At 28.9% G+C, this 17,923-nt stretch overlaps 1 protein-coding gene across 2 annotated transcripts; it reads left to right on the forward strand.

Moving 5' to 3' along the window:
* The first annotated feature begins 113 nt into the window (after positions 1 to 113).
* Positions 114 to 16,283, forward strand: Cby (beta catenin antagonist chibby). Of its 2 annotated transcripts, none has more exons than XM_075375774.1 (4): positions 114 to 402; positions 822 to 937; positions 8,501 to 8,601; positions 16,073 to 16,283. In XM_075375774.1, exons 1-3 carry the CDS (start codon positions 237 to 239, stop codon positions 8,591 to 8,593), a joined length of 375 nt encoding a protein of 124 aa, XP_075231889.1. In that variant the 5' UTR covers positions 114 to 236; the 3' UTR covers positions 8,594 to 8,601; positions 16,073 to 16,283. The 2 variants fall into 2 exon arrangements, with proteins under 2 accessions (XP_075231889.1, XP_075231887.1); XM_075375772.1 differs by lacking the exon at positions 16,073 to 16,283 and adding an exon at positions 11,205 to 11,429.
* The last annotated feature ends 1,640 nt before the right edge of the window (positions 16,284 to 17,923 follow it).

A 17,923-nucleotide genomic window follows, 5' to 3' on the forward strand; every position in this document is an offset into this window, starting at 1 on the left:
GAGTTAAAAATATAGTTGAAGTCATAAAAAAATAATTTAATTAATTTCTTCGAAAATTTCAAAAATGTTATATTTAAATAATCTGGAAACCCTGTGTGCGAGTGCGTGTATGTGTTTATATATAATTTTTTTCTAAAAGATAGTAAATCAATAAAATTGTTATTAGGTTGACTGTACAGATGTTCGATTCGGTTGGTTGACTGGTAAATGAATTAGGTTTTGTTTATTATTTCAAAATGCCGTTGTTTTCTAATAAATTTTCTCTAAAGAAAACTCCTCAAAGAAAACAGATATTCACAGCTTTAAAAAAAGATTCTAGTCCTTTAGTATTAGACATTGAACCCATAAAAATTAAATTAGGAGAACAAGAAAGTGTATTCGAGGATGGTGACTGGATTCCAGGTATTTTAACAGAGATTAGGTTTATATTGTTAAAATTTTAGATAATGCTCCTAAATATAAACCCAAATTTTATTATCATTTTAACATACATAGTATTTAATTAATTTTATTATATAGAAGTTAGTAGTTTTTCATCTTCTATACATGTACATCTTACTCTTGTCTCCAACCATTCATTTTCATTTTATTTGTATTTCATATTTGATGTTATTTATTTATTTGCTGTATTTGAAGAATGCCGATTGTTCAGAAAATGAGTTTAAAAAATTGAGTTCAGTGTTTATGATTTTTATAGTGTTTTTCTGAAGTAAATTAATTTCTGTGTACTTAACTTTATGAAAATAATTTTTTTGTCCTCTATGAAACACATACTGAAGACTGAATTTTAAGATATTCAAGGCTAGTGATTATATTTTCAGAAAATGGAATAATCGGTGAGAAACATAAAGAAAATGAAGAACTTAAAAATTGTATCCAACGACTTGAAGAAGAGAATAATTTGTTAAGATTAAGAGCAGAAATCCTTTTGGATATGGTTAGTATTAATCTTTATTTAAAAATGTTTCTACATGTTTTCCTGTCTGATGCTGTTATAAATTTATTTTAATAGATATTGTTTATCTTCTAAATTAAATTAATGTAATCATATTCTACACATGACATCAATCTAAGCAAATAAAGAAAATTAAAAAAAAAATTTATTCTGATCATATCACAAATGGTTAGATGTGCTATTCTACAGAAAAAAAGGAATAGTTCAACCAATTGCCCTGGATGGATTGTTGTTGAGAAAAGGATCAGACACTACAAAAATTGTAGTGATCTTAATAATTAAAATATAAATACATGAAATAATAGTAAATTATTCAATTTATATTATACTATATTCAATTATATTATTTAGTTAATGTACTAAATAATAATAAATTCAGATGGTTTGTTGAAAATTATTTGAGCACATATTTATGTACATGTTAAATGAAAGTACAGAAAGTTTAAAATTTGTTATAATTGTTTTATTTTTTAAAAAATCAGGAGTTAAAACTTTTATAGTTATAAATCTCTCATTTATGTTTCTCTTTTTTCAAATTTAACCTTCCTAAATTCAAAGTCCTTTGCACACAGTATTTGTCTCTAACAAGAAAATAACCTAGCTTAAAAATTAAAATTGCCCTAAATAATTAAAAATACTTTAATTCAGAACTATGTTTAATTAAAGGAATTTTTTTGGGGGAATCTTAATTTTAGGAAGTACTTAATTTCATACTATATATATATATATATATAATAATTTCATATATTGTTGAAAACATAACAATGTTTATGATAAAAATTTATTTAAACCTTAATAATACACATACTGCTTCATGCTTCATATGGTTTCCACAATTTATTTGGTATTTATAAAATAAAGTGTAATGATTGTGACCATATTTATATAGGTAAAACCACTAGACCCTTTAAAACTAAATTTGATGAACACTTTATTATAAAAATAAAAAATTGGGTTTCACTAATGTTTTTGATCATCTTTATTATTAATAATACATTAATATCTGATATTTATACAAATAATAGTGTTTTTGACATTTTAGAAAGATTTTATATGTATAAATATAAAAGTAAATTTAATTTGATCAGCCTACATACAGAGTATGAGGATGACAATCATAAAAGCTGCTGTAGATAAGCATCACTTGATAATTCATAATACTTCAACTCTGTACAGTCACACACCTTTGACTAGCTAGTCCATATAGTTGGCTTCTGTGGCATGAGTGGTAGAGTCTCAACTGTTCGTTTGGAGGTCCTGGGTTCGAATCCCAGTCAGGCATGGCATTTTTCACACACGCTACAATACAAATCTTTCATTTCATCCTCTGAAGCAATACCTAACTGTGGACCCAGAGGTTAAAAAATCTGGTCCACATGGATTTCTATTTTGTTTTTAATTTTATTAAAAGACTTCATATTTTTTTATATATATGCAATTTTTAATTTTAATTAAAATTTTTAGTTTATTTTATTATTCTGTACTTAGGTTGATCGAATTAATATTATATATATGTAAAAAGAACAACTTAACCACCAAACACAGTAACAGAAAAACCTAATACAAATAATCAATTTTCACGGGATCCCACACCATCATCAGTCTGTACATAATTCTGTAATTGCTTAAACAAATAAAAAAAAAAAACAAAACAATATGTTAATGAGGTTGTGTTGTTACACATTTTGTGGTTAAGGTTTATAATTTTTAAGTTTTTATTTTTGTTATTTGTTGATGTAATTATACAATTTTGCACAGACTGATGATATTTAACAGAAAATATAATTTTAACAGTACAGAGGAATAGTATGAATCTTAAAAAGATTAAGTTCAGTAAAATATGTAATATAATAAAATGTGCCTTGTTTTATTGTTTCCTATAAAAAGGGATATTTTAATTTGTTGGTTTATACTATCTCTCCCACTTCATCTTTTTTTTTTAACTATTGGGACACCATTAGATATTACTTTAGAGGATGAGATGAATGACAATTTTGTAGCGTGTGAAAATGAAATGCCTCACTGGGATTTGAACCTGGGACCTCTGGATGAAAGGTCAAGATGCTACTACTTGTGCTACAGAGACTGGCTCCAATTCTTTATCTTATGGCTGTAAAATGTATAAAGCACCTGAGATAACAAGAGGAATCATCAGTCATATTTTATGAGAATAATGTGAATTAAGTGAAAATGTTATTTTATGGGTGTGGTTTCTGATATGCAACAGAGGTTTAGTTTAGTGTAGAAGGCAATGGGAAACCACGTTTACTTCTTTCTTTTCTTGGTAAGGTTGTCATTAGATGCTTATTATTCTAGGGATGGCTGTTAACTTCTGACTTATACTAGATCACTTGCCACACAAGATCACAACATACAATTGCCAGGCTCCCAACAAATTATACATCCTATTCCAAATGCAAGATACTGCAATTAGATGATTTATATTGTTCTCCGTACATTTAAAGTGAGAATTTGATTAATTTTAATTGTAAATTAACATTGATGCCTGGTTCTCAGAAAATTACATTTTTTGTTCTGATTGAGTTTTGTGTCTCTGAAATCAGTATTATAATTATACCATCTGTTCACAAACTAGACATCAGAACTTATGTAACTTGCTTATGAAAAATGCCTTTCAGGCTTCTGCTGCCATTGATATTTCTAAAAAAACTGACCTATAAAAAAGATCACTAATTTATTTAATATAAATTTCTTTTACAAAAACAATGATTTTCTGTCAAGAAGTTTTCAAACAATATCAATAAGGTGTGGAAAAGTCCTGTTTCCCCATAATCTTGTTTTTTATTTTTATTTAGAATCTTTGTGTATTTAATTTTTCTATTTCACATATTTATCACTTTCAATTATTAGTTAACTCTAACCACATACATTTTTAATTTTATGATTGTGTATTTTGCGATGCTGCTCTGACCAATGTTTTACAATGTCTTCCCTTGATCCATCTAGGCAAATGTCAGGGGCAGTTTATTTCTTTTATTCGTGTAGTAGCGCATCTATCATTCCCCATAATATCTATGTAGTGAATTATTTATAGCACAATCAAATAGATTGATATACCGGTTTACAATAGAGCACACATGAGAAGCAATACAGAGCAAGTCAATAGTATGGAAACCCTCAACTTTAAGACCATTCCAGATAGAATATTAAGTTTCAGGATAAGGTATTAGTCAATTATTTTATCGATAGAATATTGTAACTTTCAGGATAAGGTATTGGTCAACTACTTTACCAGAAATAAAATTTCAACCCCTTCTTGGGGGGTAGCCAAGTGGTTGTAACTCAAATATTTTAGATGGTGACACCTTTGTGTCATCATTTAATACCATAATATAATATAAATAAAAAGTTATGATATTTGCACCCAAAATGATAGCCAGATAAAGTTTGCATTTAAAAAAAATTACATTGATAATAAGTAATGCATATTATTGAATACATTTATTTAAAAAAAAAAAAATATATTTATTAAGCATAATGTTTGCTTATTTACTTACATTACATTTTAATAAATGTTTGAAATGTACTTTGACAGTGTGCCAGTCTGTTGTAAAAGGATGATACTGCATTATTCAATGATTCCATAGTAATAATTTGTGCTGATTCTTGAATTTTATTTTGTAAATCATTGATATCTTGGGCTTATGGTAAACAATACTTTTTAAGTGGCCCCATACAAAGTATGGGGACAAGTCAGTTGATCTTTCTATTTGACTCCTTCGGCCAATCCATCTTCTATGAAAAAGTGCATTTAGAATTTCATGTATGTGAAGACTGAAATAAGGAGGGGTACCATTTTGTTGAAACCAAATTTATAGAAGTTGGTGCCAATAATGTTTTGAGTGTGTGGTTGAGAAGCAATGCCTCATATTTCACTGTGTTTAAATTTCAGTCAATATATCAATCATCACCAACATACCAGCCCATAGATTTACTTTATTGACAATTTACCTTATTTTAAAAAAATGTGGCTTATCACTAAAAACTATGTCATTTAATAAATTATGATACTCTAAAAATTTTAATAAAATGATCTCTTAAAATGTTCACTTTTTAATGTTTGAATCACTGAACTTTGGCTAATGTTATGTTCTTGTGCTGCTGTTCAAGTCAAGGAATGAGGTTTATCAATAAATTCTTGCATAATTTCCAACAAATTATTTGTTGCAGATTTTAAAATTAAATTATTTTGCAGAAAATCTGGCTTCCCTGATTTTCTTAAATCGTTTGATGGTTTTGGACACTGGTACCTTATGAAGTAGGGTTATACGATTATTAAATGTTGCATTGAACCAATTCACAATCTTCATTACATGACCTAACTTTTATCACCAAAGCCCTTCATAATTAAAAGTGTGTGACCCTCTTCTGTTTACTAAGTGACATGTTGATAGCAATGTAGTAGGTAGCACAGAAAAAATTATTTCAGTAAAAAATAATCACAAAAATGGTAAAAAAAGACGTTGCCTACAAATGTGGTAAAGGTAGACAAAATCCATTAGTCAACCAATCGCAATAAATTATCATAAGAAAATAACAGTGAAGTAATGAAAACAGTCTAAATGGAATATTATAAAACTGTGAAGTACGCTTCATTTTTGCAACAATGTTAAGAGACTATGAATGGTCAGCTGATCAGCATGATCATAGGTCAAAAAGTTAAATTGGAAAAAAAACAATATTTTGCGTTTGAAAAAACTTAAAAATTTTTTAATAAATTTTAATTAGATTTGATTAAACCACACAAAGGGTGTTACCATTGAGTTACAATCCCTGGGCTATCCCACTCCAAGAAGGGATTGAAATTTTATTTCTTGTCAAAAGTAAAGTAGTTGACCATTACCTTGTTCTGAATGTTACTGGAATGGTTTTAAAATTGTTGAAGGGTTTCCATACTTTTGACTTAGTCTGTGTAATGAACTGACCAGGCCTGTTCTAATATGTTACATAATATTGATTATAAAAATTCATAATTCTTTGGATAACCATGAATATTTTTATTGTTATTATAATGAAAAAAAATTATTTTGCTTAATTTCCAGATTTACATATTACCTTGTTTAAAAATTAGGTGACATCAGCAGCGAGTTGATTGTCTTGTCAAACCTATACTTAAAGAAATATTTGGAAAATATTATTTTGCCCCATTAAATGATGTGAAAAGTGGTATTAAAAAAATACAATTTTAGCATGCTTTTTTACTTTCATCCAATTCTTGCTAATAATTTAATATTTATTATAGTATTGTGTGCATAAATATGATTTATTTAGTATTATATATTTGAGTGAATTACGGTATTTTAATGAACTTTTTTTATTGCTGTAATTAATTTATTTTCTAAAGTTCTAATCGTCCACCAAACACAGGATTTGTGTAGACAGTTCATAATTATATTACATCCTTCAGCCTTAGTTGTTTGAGTATGGAAGGTTTCTCAAAAAAAATCCTGAGCCTGTCATGTTATTTAGCATCTGAAGGAAAAGTAATTTTTTCCAACATACATTTCAGCTGGTTATGGAGAATCTTTGTTTATGTACTGCTCCTGTTCTAAGAAAAGTACCTTGTTCCAAAGAAGTGTAGACATTATGGATGCCTGTAACTTGGATAAGGGAGCCTTGCTCTATAGAGTGGCAAGGGGTCCTTTGACATTTTAATAGTCTTTGTTTTGCAGTTGGTAGCAGCTCTCCACTGATCTTGAGAAATTTTAATCTTGTCTTGTCAAATTTCATAAACTCCATATACGATTATATTTAGCTGCCTGTCTGTCCCATCAGTTACACTCTGTATTGTAATATAGATTTGCTTCTAAAATTCTTTGCTTTAGAGAACCATTTGACGTATTAATCAGCAAAATTTTGTGTCTTGTGATAACATCCAATCAGATATTTTATTTCTTTTTGTGCTTTGTCAGGCATCATGATGACACTCTAATTCTTAAAACCTTTTCATTACTATCTAACCAGAATTTTTATACTGAGTGATTACAAATGAAATATACACTTTCGATAGATTATAAAATTTAAACTGGTATATGTGAATACAGTAATGATGTATATGCTTTTACAGGGAATATTTTAAAGTTTATGTATGTATATCTGCTCTGCTGCTAATGTCTCTGACTGATGTGTCATGTTACCAATCTGGCAAGATGGCTGCTTCTGTAGTAGAGAAAGCTTCTTCTGTGCTTGAATTAACCAAAACAAATCTGTTACTTTCATTTTCTTGTTGATTGTGATTTACCATATTTTATTCTGAAACAATCCACAAGAAAATCAATCTAGAACTGAAATAAACAGTTTCAAAACATACGGTGTCTGTATGAAAAGAAAAGTGCTGGAAGACCTGTTTCAGAAGAACAAATTGATTATGTTTATGAACGTAGACCAAACAAATTTACTAGATCGGAAAGTTTAGAATTACAAATTCCTCTACAAACTGTGTGGTAAATTCTGCGAAACATTTGAATTGTGTCTTATAAATTAGTTAAGTTTAAATATCAACAATAAAGTTTTACGTAAACATTTTTGTATGGAGTTGCAGGAATGCTGAATATTATGGCTTTTTTCATCGCTTAATTTTTGTTGATTGAGTGTATAGTGGAAAAGTTAATAGACATAATGTAAGAATATGCGATACAGAAAACCCAAGAGAAAGTTTACAACATATATGCGATTCCCCTTCTTTCTTTTATCATGTTTAGCCTCTGGGTACTGTTGAGGTACTACTTCAGAGGATGAGTGTAGAGTAAAATGTAAGAGTGTAAATGAAGTGTAATCTTGTATAGTCTCAGTTTGATCATTCCTGAGATGTGTGGTTAATTGAAACCCATCACCAAAGAATCACCAGTATCCACAATATAGTATTTAAATCTGTATAAAAATAATTGACTTTACTAGAATTTGAATGTAGGAACTCTTGACTTCAAAATTTGGGAAGATGCGTTCACCACTAGACCAGTCCGGTGGGTTAAATATGCGATTCCCCTAAAATGAACCTGTTTTACACTGAAAGGACAATATTTTTTTCACTAAGTGACAGTAATTGGAGTAATTCATCTGGACATGTTAAGCGAACAACTAATGCCTCAACTCTAGTAAGATAGTGACAACTTAATTTTTGCAAAAGATGGAGCTTCATCTCATTGGCACTTATCCATGTTGGGTTGGTCGTGCAAGTGAGCAAAACATGGTGTTGTTGGCCACCTTGTTGTCCAGACCTAATGCCTTGCAACTGCTTTTTATAGGGTAAAAGACAAAAGTTTTTGTCTTTTACCACTCCTCTGTTGATATCAATGACTTACTTAAAACAACACATCACTACGTGTTGAGTGTTACAAATTGTGCACACATTGAACATTTATATATAAAAATTTAAAGAATTCTTATAATCATCTAAACTCTTAAAAAATAAAGTTTTAATAAGCTATGAAAAGTGTATATTTCATTTGTAATCACTCTGTATTGTTTAGATTATAGCATTAAAATTTGAGTAATGCATAATTGCATTGTTTTTTTGTTTTTAAGCTGACACAGACAACAGCAGAAGCACACATCAATGAAAAGGAATTATTACAATTACGTCAACAATCAACCAATAAAATCTCTTCAAAAAGATAACTAAAGAGGTTAGTATATTTTCCAGAAGTTAACTATGCAAAGAATTAACTATAACTATGAAAGAATTTTTATTCAATAAATTATAGTTAATACTATGTAATGATTACATTATCCCAGAACACCAAGCTAATTGCATTTTTAAAAAATAGATTCCTGCAAGAGTTTTTTTTGGGTAAGCAATGACTTATAAATCTATAATGTATTTTTACACTGTTCTCATTATCTAATTTATTATATACATTTGCTACAGTCATCTCAAAAAACTTGACATTTACTTGAATGCTACTTTACTGAAAATTCTACTGAACAAGTCTCATTTCATTCTTCTAAGAAATAAGATATTTTAACAAATACTTTACAACATTTTTCCAGACTAGGTGTATCTGTAAAACAAGATCAATTGGTTATAGTTTGTAATGAGCTTAACAAAACAAAAATGTAACAAAAGGATTATAACTTCAAGATATCTAAAAAAAAATTATCTAAAGAAACATTTAAACCAGCCTAAAGCATTATGACTTCATAATTTAAATAACATGTTTTGTCATTATATCAATCAACATTTTTTTGAGGTATAGCAATACTTCCATGTCACTTAGGATGTAAGAACAAACTTTACTGATCCATTATCTCCAATGGTAAATGATGAAGAATATATTAAATAAAGTTTATTCATTAGAAAAATGAAATCAGCCTAATAAAATAATTCACTTTACACATATTTAATTACTATAAATATTTTGAGAAGGATTAGCTTTTGTTAATTTAATATATTATTACATGATCTGTTGTCTAGGAAAAAGTACATAACAAACTATTATATACCACTTCTCTGACCTCAACGACTATTATCTCAGTTTTTCATGTATCCAGTTTCAAATCCTGAAAAAGCAGAACCTTCTTATATACTACAAAATTTAATTTCATATTCCATGCACATAAGCTTGCATAGTGAATTAAACAGTAACATAAAATAAAAAAGTATCAAATGATGAAACAAATATAAAAATATTAATAATTAAAAGCTATTTCTTACCAACAAAGTGCAATAGAAAATCAACTATGAGCATTTTCACAAATTTACACAGGAATAAAATAAATTTATTGTTGAAAGAAAAATTTTTTTGTCTAATTTTTTATACTTCTGATGTAGGCAAGAATAAGCATAAATAAATTTTTAGTATTTGTTGGTATGACTATGTTAGATAAAATAAATTAAATAATGGCAAACCAACACAGCTCTCATCCTGAATTATTCAATATTATGTCCATAGGTATACATAAATTGACACAATTACTTTGTAACAATCAAAAATATTGATAGTTTTTTTCTAAAATGTAGATATCATAAATAGAATTTTGCTAAATAAGAAAAAACTATAATGTTCCAGCAAAAATAACAAATGAGATCTGGTCTATTGAACTGTGTATAATGGGCTTTAACATTTTTATATGTTAGTATGGATAGAAAACTATTCATACTCTTTTCACTTATGCAATAATAGTGAATAGGAGTATCATTAGTAAGGATGTACAGCACTAAAAAGTGAAATCAAGTTTCACTTTTTAAAGGTGGTTTATGCCATCTATTTGAATAAGGGGCAACTGAAATGTAATGCGTTTTGTAATGTAACAGGAGAAAAAAAACTGCATAAAACAATAGATGCTGTCATTTTGTAGTTTCATTTCTCTACTACTAACATTTAAAAAAATGAAGACCAGTGCTCTCTTATTTTCTGTTGGTCACCATTGTTATTCACCACATTGCGCGCTATTCCAACATGTCAACAATGTGAGTAAATTTTTTAACAATGTAAAAAGTGACTAGTGACATTCATTAAGATCTAAAGCCATTAATGGTGATGAATCTGTTGTTAGTAGATGGGCAATAAGTCATCAGTCTTTTACATGAATGATTGAGGAAATGGATGAATTTTTTCAAAATGACCTTCACAATAACTCAGATGGGTATATAGAAAGAACAAGTAGTTTATGTTATTGAATCACTGGCCTACCGTAAAATCTGTTTGTGATTGATGCCATGCAAACTCGCAGAACCCAGAATAAAAATGGCAAAGCATGGAGTACCGGGATTGGTTTGCTACAATAAAAAGTTCAAAGTTGAAAACACAACAGTATTTCAATTACAAACAGGTGTAAGTGCCTAACTACCTGGAAGCTGGGTAGACTGTGAATTCTGCATGATACACAGACATAATTCTGCAAAGACTCACCAGATTTGGTGTGATTTTATTTCCTCCCCTTTTGTAATGAATAACAAAAGTAATGCTGGGAAAGTAAAAGGGTAAAGCCCAGAAACAAAAGTATAACTGATTTAGTCTCCGTCTATGAAATCAAAATAAAATGAACGCTAATAAAATTCAGTACTGTACTACACACTGTTTTTAGTATGTCCTAATATGCATCTAATTCTGCTGACATCCACTTGAAACTCTCATGAACTGAACTGAGATACTCATAGTTATTGTAAGAACATTTGTTAGAATTAGGTTAAAATCATTTTAATCATAATGTATTTATTGCTACTTTATTTATGAACTGCACTTTTAGTCAATGAAACAATTATAATTGCTTCTTTTATAATTCACAGGTATACTCAAATTGAAATAATATACTTGTGCATATAAAAAGATCTTGATTAATCAGCAACAGGAACTAAGATTCCAAAATTCTGGAATCAATTTCAATTTTAAAGGAAATATGTAAGCTTTTTCAGCTAAACATTCTGTAATATAATATCTTATATAGAATTTAAACCACCAAAAATACCATGTATCTATTTTGTTAGAAATAAAGGAAATTGTTATAAAATTCACATACTTTTATATAATTTGTAATCTTACTTTTCAAGTAGGGATTATGTTCCTACTCTATCATATGAGCTAAATATTCCCTTAAATCTCAATTTAACAAAGTCCTAAGATCCACTAGTTTGCCAAAAGTAATTAATTCACTGCGTTGTGATGGTGGCTGTGTAAACTACAACTTGAGTTGTGCAGACTACCTATAATAATTAGATGGTGCTACTTCATAATGTTAGCTTTGATAATTTTTTAGTGCTGAATCTGAAAATAACCTTTCAAGATTTGATACTATAAAATAGACATCTTTTTTTGGCTTATACTATGCATTCTTTATAGCTAAACAAAACAGTTGAGGGGTCTGAAGAGGAAGACGAGAGGGTGTTTGGGTTAAAGAAGATGAGACGGTGGGAGAGCTTGGCCGACAGGTTGTGGCAAGACTTTGCCAATAAATATGTTACATATTGCTTATGTTACATATTGTTAGCTATACCACTCATGCACTGTGCAACTACTATCAGTGTTGTTTCAACCATCAGCGTGTGTAAATATAGTTTTTTCCGTCCTCCGTGATCAAACATGTTTTTGATGGTAAAAATATATTTTCAGGCCATAAAAAAATTCCAAAGGCTTATTTTGTGGAAATTTTCATTAGTCCCTTGCCCTCTTCTTCTGACCACTCAAAAGTGAATTATTATATTTATTATAAAACAAATGTTTTATATCTATTTTATTATATCACATTTTCACAATTTTTCAACTTTTTAAAAAATGTGAAAAATCCTGGAAAAAACGGTTATTTTTGGCAGCATTAAAATAATAAGAATCAAATTATCAGAATCTAAAAAACACAACCATCACAGGCTTGTTTAATTGATGTATTGATAACGTCTAAAAGACAGTATGATTTATTTATCTAGTCACCTCAGAACAATTAACAGATGTGCAGAGTGCCTATAACTGACTTTGAAGGAGAGAAAGCCAAAGCCCAATATCAATTAACTGTACATTACGGTTTATGCTGGCTGGCATACTGCTGATAATGAAATGAATCTTTGTAGAAAAATGCAATTACAAAAAAATGTGCCAAGACTGACTGGGAGTCAAACCCAGAACCTTTGGATAACATATTAACTGTTAATACCCAGAATGTTAATTGTATGTTCACCACTCAGGTTATTTCTTTTAGTAAAATTTATCCCACATCCTTTGTAGTCATGCTGTGCATTTTTTTTATTTTAGTTTTAGTAGGAAAGCTTTTTTTTTCAAATTATATTTCTTTTTATATAATTGTCATATTTTTATATAAATATTAAAATTATAATTGTGTTCATATAACATATTATAGTACAATACATCCAATAATTATACCATAATGCAATACAAAGGAAGTTATCAAGTCATGCAGTCTATTGTTAAATACATCGCATATTTTACTAAAAGCAATTTAAGAATAAATCCTTATTTTACCATTAAAAAAGTAATATTAAACATATTATCAATTTACATAATTGAATAATTCTAGTTAATACAGAAAAATGCATTACAATTTTAAAAATATATAGTAGCCCCTATAATTTTTTCACACAAATGCATGAACAGTTAGGATAATGAAAACAACTGCATATAGCGTCTACTCTTTTACTATAATTTTGCAATACATTGCTTTTTTTTGTTTTACCGTTATTTCTTTTTGGCAAATGAATTGGTAAGTGAACAACTTGTGGCGATATTGCAAAATATTCACTGGCATTTTCATTCCTGGCAGCAGCATTTCACAAATTTTTAACTGAAAATCATACGTCTAGTTTCTTTCCAGAATATTTATTCTGGAAACTAAACTATTCAATTTTTTGTAACATCTTGATGGTGGATAATATGATAGCAATTGATCTTGCCTGTCCGCCCCTTTCATATTTTTATTGTATTGTAAAATTAATTTTGGTTTTTTTACTGTTAACTTCTTTTACACAAAATATTTCATCTCCCTTCCGGATTCACTTGATAACACCAGGATGTTTTCATTTGTCTTTCCAGTTGCTTACACAAATTCCTTCTTATAACACCATATAGCTTCACCTCAATTTAATTCTGTTTGTAGTACTGATCGTGGAATTACTTTTCTTCTTTCATCAAAAAGTTCCTATGCAGTAAATGCCAGAATATAACAATTCTTCAGCTAGTTGTACACTAGAATTGTCCATATACATTGAACGACTAACATTTTTTTGTTTCTACCAGTTTATGGACAACTTTGTTGGTATGTTCCTTACCACAAAGGAACATACATGTTGTCTCCTGATCCTCCATATACATGCAATTTCTGAACCATCCTATTGGATTCTGCTAAGACATACAGCTTTAATGCTGTATTTATGTCTTTTGTTTTTTATAATGGTAGTGACAATGTTTTAGAAGTATATAAATTTCTTCCGTTTTATTATTAAAATGATCCAATACATATCTAATCTTTTTCAGTGTCATTTCCATCTTTCACTAGAAATTAAGGACATTTTAATATTAATAAAAATCTGTCACGGCCTAAAACATTAGTGCTTTCGATAGCCGTTAAACCTGTTTTGTTTAATTATACCCATCAAGTATAGTAAACCAAAAAAATGATTTTATCTCATCAAGCATAAATAATAGCCTACAATTTGTAATCAATGAAAGTCATCAATGCTTTGTGACAAAACTTCTACTGCATAATCATTGCTTGAATTGTACATTTTTTATGGTTTGAGCAGGGTTTTTTTATTCCAAACTGTTTCAGAAGGAAGTGGTTGTTTAGTTGAAGTTAGAGTAGATTTTGAAACTTGGCTTACTGCTGGCTCTTGTGTTGGGTTCAAAGGTTCTGTGGCTTTGGGCTCCACAAGAATGAATTCTTCGAACGATGCATGATGCTCATTTTCGATGAGAGATAAACTCATATTTATATAATCATCCAAGGTTTCAAAATCATTGTCATTTTCAGAATCGTTGCTAGTCAAAATAAAGTCACTCTTTATTTCTACTCTATATTTCTTTGCATTCTAGTATACCCATGGACATGAGTAGTAAACTGAAAAAATCTAAAACTTATCACTTCAATGAAAAATGGGAACTCTATTACTCTTTTACAATGGTGAATGATAAATGTTATTGTTTAATATGCCTTACCTCGGTAGCCATTGCTAAAAAGGGTAATCTGGAGAGACATTTTTTAGCTTTACGGAACAAGTATCAAACAGATTATCCACCAAATTCTGAACTGAGAAAACAAAGTTAGGGATCTTAAAACTCAATTAACAAATCAACAAAGTGTCTTTAAAAAGCCGAGGTTGAAGTCACAAGCAGTTAACTACTGTATCATTCAAAGTAAGCTATCTCTTAGCAAAAAAATGTAAGCCATTTTCAGACTGTGAATTTGTAAAGGAAATTTTTTTGGAAATGCCAGATTCACTTTTTTAACGATTTTAAGAACAAGAGTGAAATTGTTGCTGCAATTAAAGATCTACAATTGTCTTGAAACATAGTGATGCGACGAATTGAAAGGATGAGTGGGAATGTAAAAGAGCAGTTATATAATGATATTAATAGATGTTCTTGTTTTTCCCTTCAGGTGATGAATTGACAGATATAAGTGATACAGCACAATTACTTGTTTTCGTTTGTATGGTTTTTAAGGATTTTACATCTAAAGAAGAATTGTTGGGTATGATTTCTTCAAAGGAAAGGACTAGAGGTGTAGACATATTCAAAGCCTTTAAAAACTTGCTCAATAATTTGAAAGTACCACTTTTTAAATTAATCTCAATAACAACGGATGGTGCAGCTGCAATGTCAAAATGAAGATGAATTCCCAGTCTCATTGAGCTATCACTGCATAATTCACCAGCAAGTGTTAGCTAGCAAGGGACTAAACACATAAGAGGTAATGGACATAGCATTTAAAATTGTTAATTCAATTCGAGGAAGTTCCCTCCAACTTTAGCTCGATGAAGGCCAACCTGAATTATTACTACATACAGATGTAAGATGGCTAAGCAGAGGTAAATTTCTGCAGCGATTTCGTGATTTATTGTCTGAAATTGTAAATTTTCTTCACAAACAAGATGGAAACTGTGAAAATTTAAATGATGAAACTTGGCTTAGTGACTTAGAATTTCTTACAGATTTTACTTCAATATTAAGTCATTTAAATTTAGATTTACAAGGTAAAAATAAAACTGTAATTGAAATGATCAGCTGCATAGACGCATATAAAACAAAATTTATTTTGCTAATAGAAGATCTGCAACAAAATAATCTGAATCATTTTTAAAATATGGCAGATAACCTACAAAAACATAAAACTATTAATTATAAGATTGACAAATACGTCGTGGAAATCCAAAAAGTAATTGAAGATTTTGAGGTAAGATTCCAGAATTTTGAAAAAATTAAAGAAATTGTGGAATTTATATTCCTTTTAAAAGTGTGAAACACATAGCAAAAAATTTAAAATATTTGACTTATTTCATATGGATCAAAGGGCATTAGAAAATTAAATTATAGTTTTACAAACTGACTTAATCTTATAAGCCAGAGAATTTCAAGGAACATTTTTGGAAACATGTCAACCGAGAAAAATATCCCAGTATCACCAAATGAGCGAATATATCTATTCATGTTTCAGATCTACATACCTATGTGAATCGGCATTTTCATTCTTGAAGCTAATGAAGACTAAACAATGTTCTGTCCTGACTGATTCCCAGGTTAGAAGGAATTATGATTCCTTGGTTAGAAACATGCAAACTCAGTCTTCCCATTAATGTTAAGGCAACAAAGTAAATTCTAAATCTGTAGTAAATTTGTAATAAATTCTAAATTCTTATCTGTAGCTACTTTGAATTAATAAATATTGTTAATAATTATCCTTGTTCTTTTAATTCCCTTGGATGTGAGTTTTTTGGCCCTTTAAATAATTAAATTATTGTTGTTGTTTTTTACGTAGATAGATAAGCCGTATATCTATATTTCAGTACAAGGTGTACTCGGCGAGCTATTGATAGATAAAGTAAGTCATATTATTCTTTCATTATAAATTTTCCTGGTCCAAAAAAACACAAAAGTGAAATATTGAAATCAAATTATCAGCCATACTGTCCATTTTTATAACAACTTTTTCATATTTACGAACAAATAGTACAACTTATACATTGCAGTTGATAAAAAAATTAAATTGCATCTTGAAAAAGTTTTGGAAAATCAAATTAACAGCATGTACGAACGCTGCTATCAAAAGTTGGATCTGGAAATTTATTTTCTTCATGAGCCTATATCTTAAACTTAATAAGCGATTTAAAAAATAATATATTTTACTTATCTACCCATACCTCGCTGGAATGCACCTTATACTGAAACGTAGTGTATAAACATATTATGCATTCCACACCCCTTCTTCCCTGTTAGACTACTACACCTATGACAAGTCGATTGTAACACACTTTTAAAATAAAGTTTTATCTTATATACAGAAAGGTTGGCCAACTGTGGTATATAGTATAATATGCCACCATGATCATTGATTGGTACAGTATAAAACACTTCCAATGGTCATGGTTTTATCATCTGTAAATATAATTTTTATATATATAAATTTTTTGGCAAGATTTTCAATAGAAATTTCTCTTTTTATTATCTTTAAATTATTAGATAATAATTTTTTTGGATTATATAATTACCTTTTTACTTCCTTGTACGAAGTGAAGGAACTTTCAGATTTCAAATTTTTCAGTCTTTCAATCCAAATTTTTTGGATATATATATGTATTATTAGTAATAAGCCCTTATTTTGAGCTTTTCAATGATGTTATCGTAAAGCTTTTCAACGATGTATCATAAGTGGTACGTACTTATTTTCATTGGTTCCAGTTATAGCCTAATGGAATATTTGGATCTTATAAGGAGAAGGCACATCGGTTCAAATCCAACTTCATTTCCTTTTTTTTTAATTTGAATATATTGATTTATTAATACTTATTAACCTGCGACTGAAAAAATCAGATGTTATTAGTGAAATAAAATTTTATGTACTTTTGATTTTAATTCAAAACATTTTTACAGAGGTTAATAATTATTAATAAATCAATAATTTAAATTAAAAAAACATAAAAAGTCTGATTCTGTTCTCACTTACATCACATAACTACTTAAATGAAACAAACATCACAAAAAAATATCATGCAATGCAATTGTGCAACTGTCCACTTTTACTAAAGAATTGAAGAATCATATCTCTCAAATGAAAAAAGTTTAAATAAAGTGCAGCAAAATAAGTGTATATTTGAATTTAAATTAATCAAGGAAATCATGTGGTGTCCACATCAGATATTTTTTGGAATTTCGTTTTCAACTAGGACTACATATAAAACCATTGATCTCAGTAATTTCAGGTCCTTAAAGTTTTAATATAGCATATTTTGCTTTTAGAATAATCTGAGCGAAATCACATCACAGAAAATACATCAACATTTTTATTTTA

This window comes from Lycorma delicatula, chromosome 9 (genome assembly GCF_047948215.1).
Source record: "Lycorma delicatula isolate Av1 chromosome 9, ASM4794821v1, whole genome shotgun sequence".
NCBI classification, from domain to species: domain Eukaryota; kingdom Metazoa; phylum Arthropoda; class Insecta; order Hemiptera; family Fulgoridae; genus Lycorma; species Lycorma delicatula.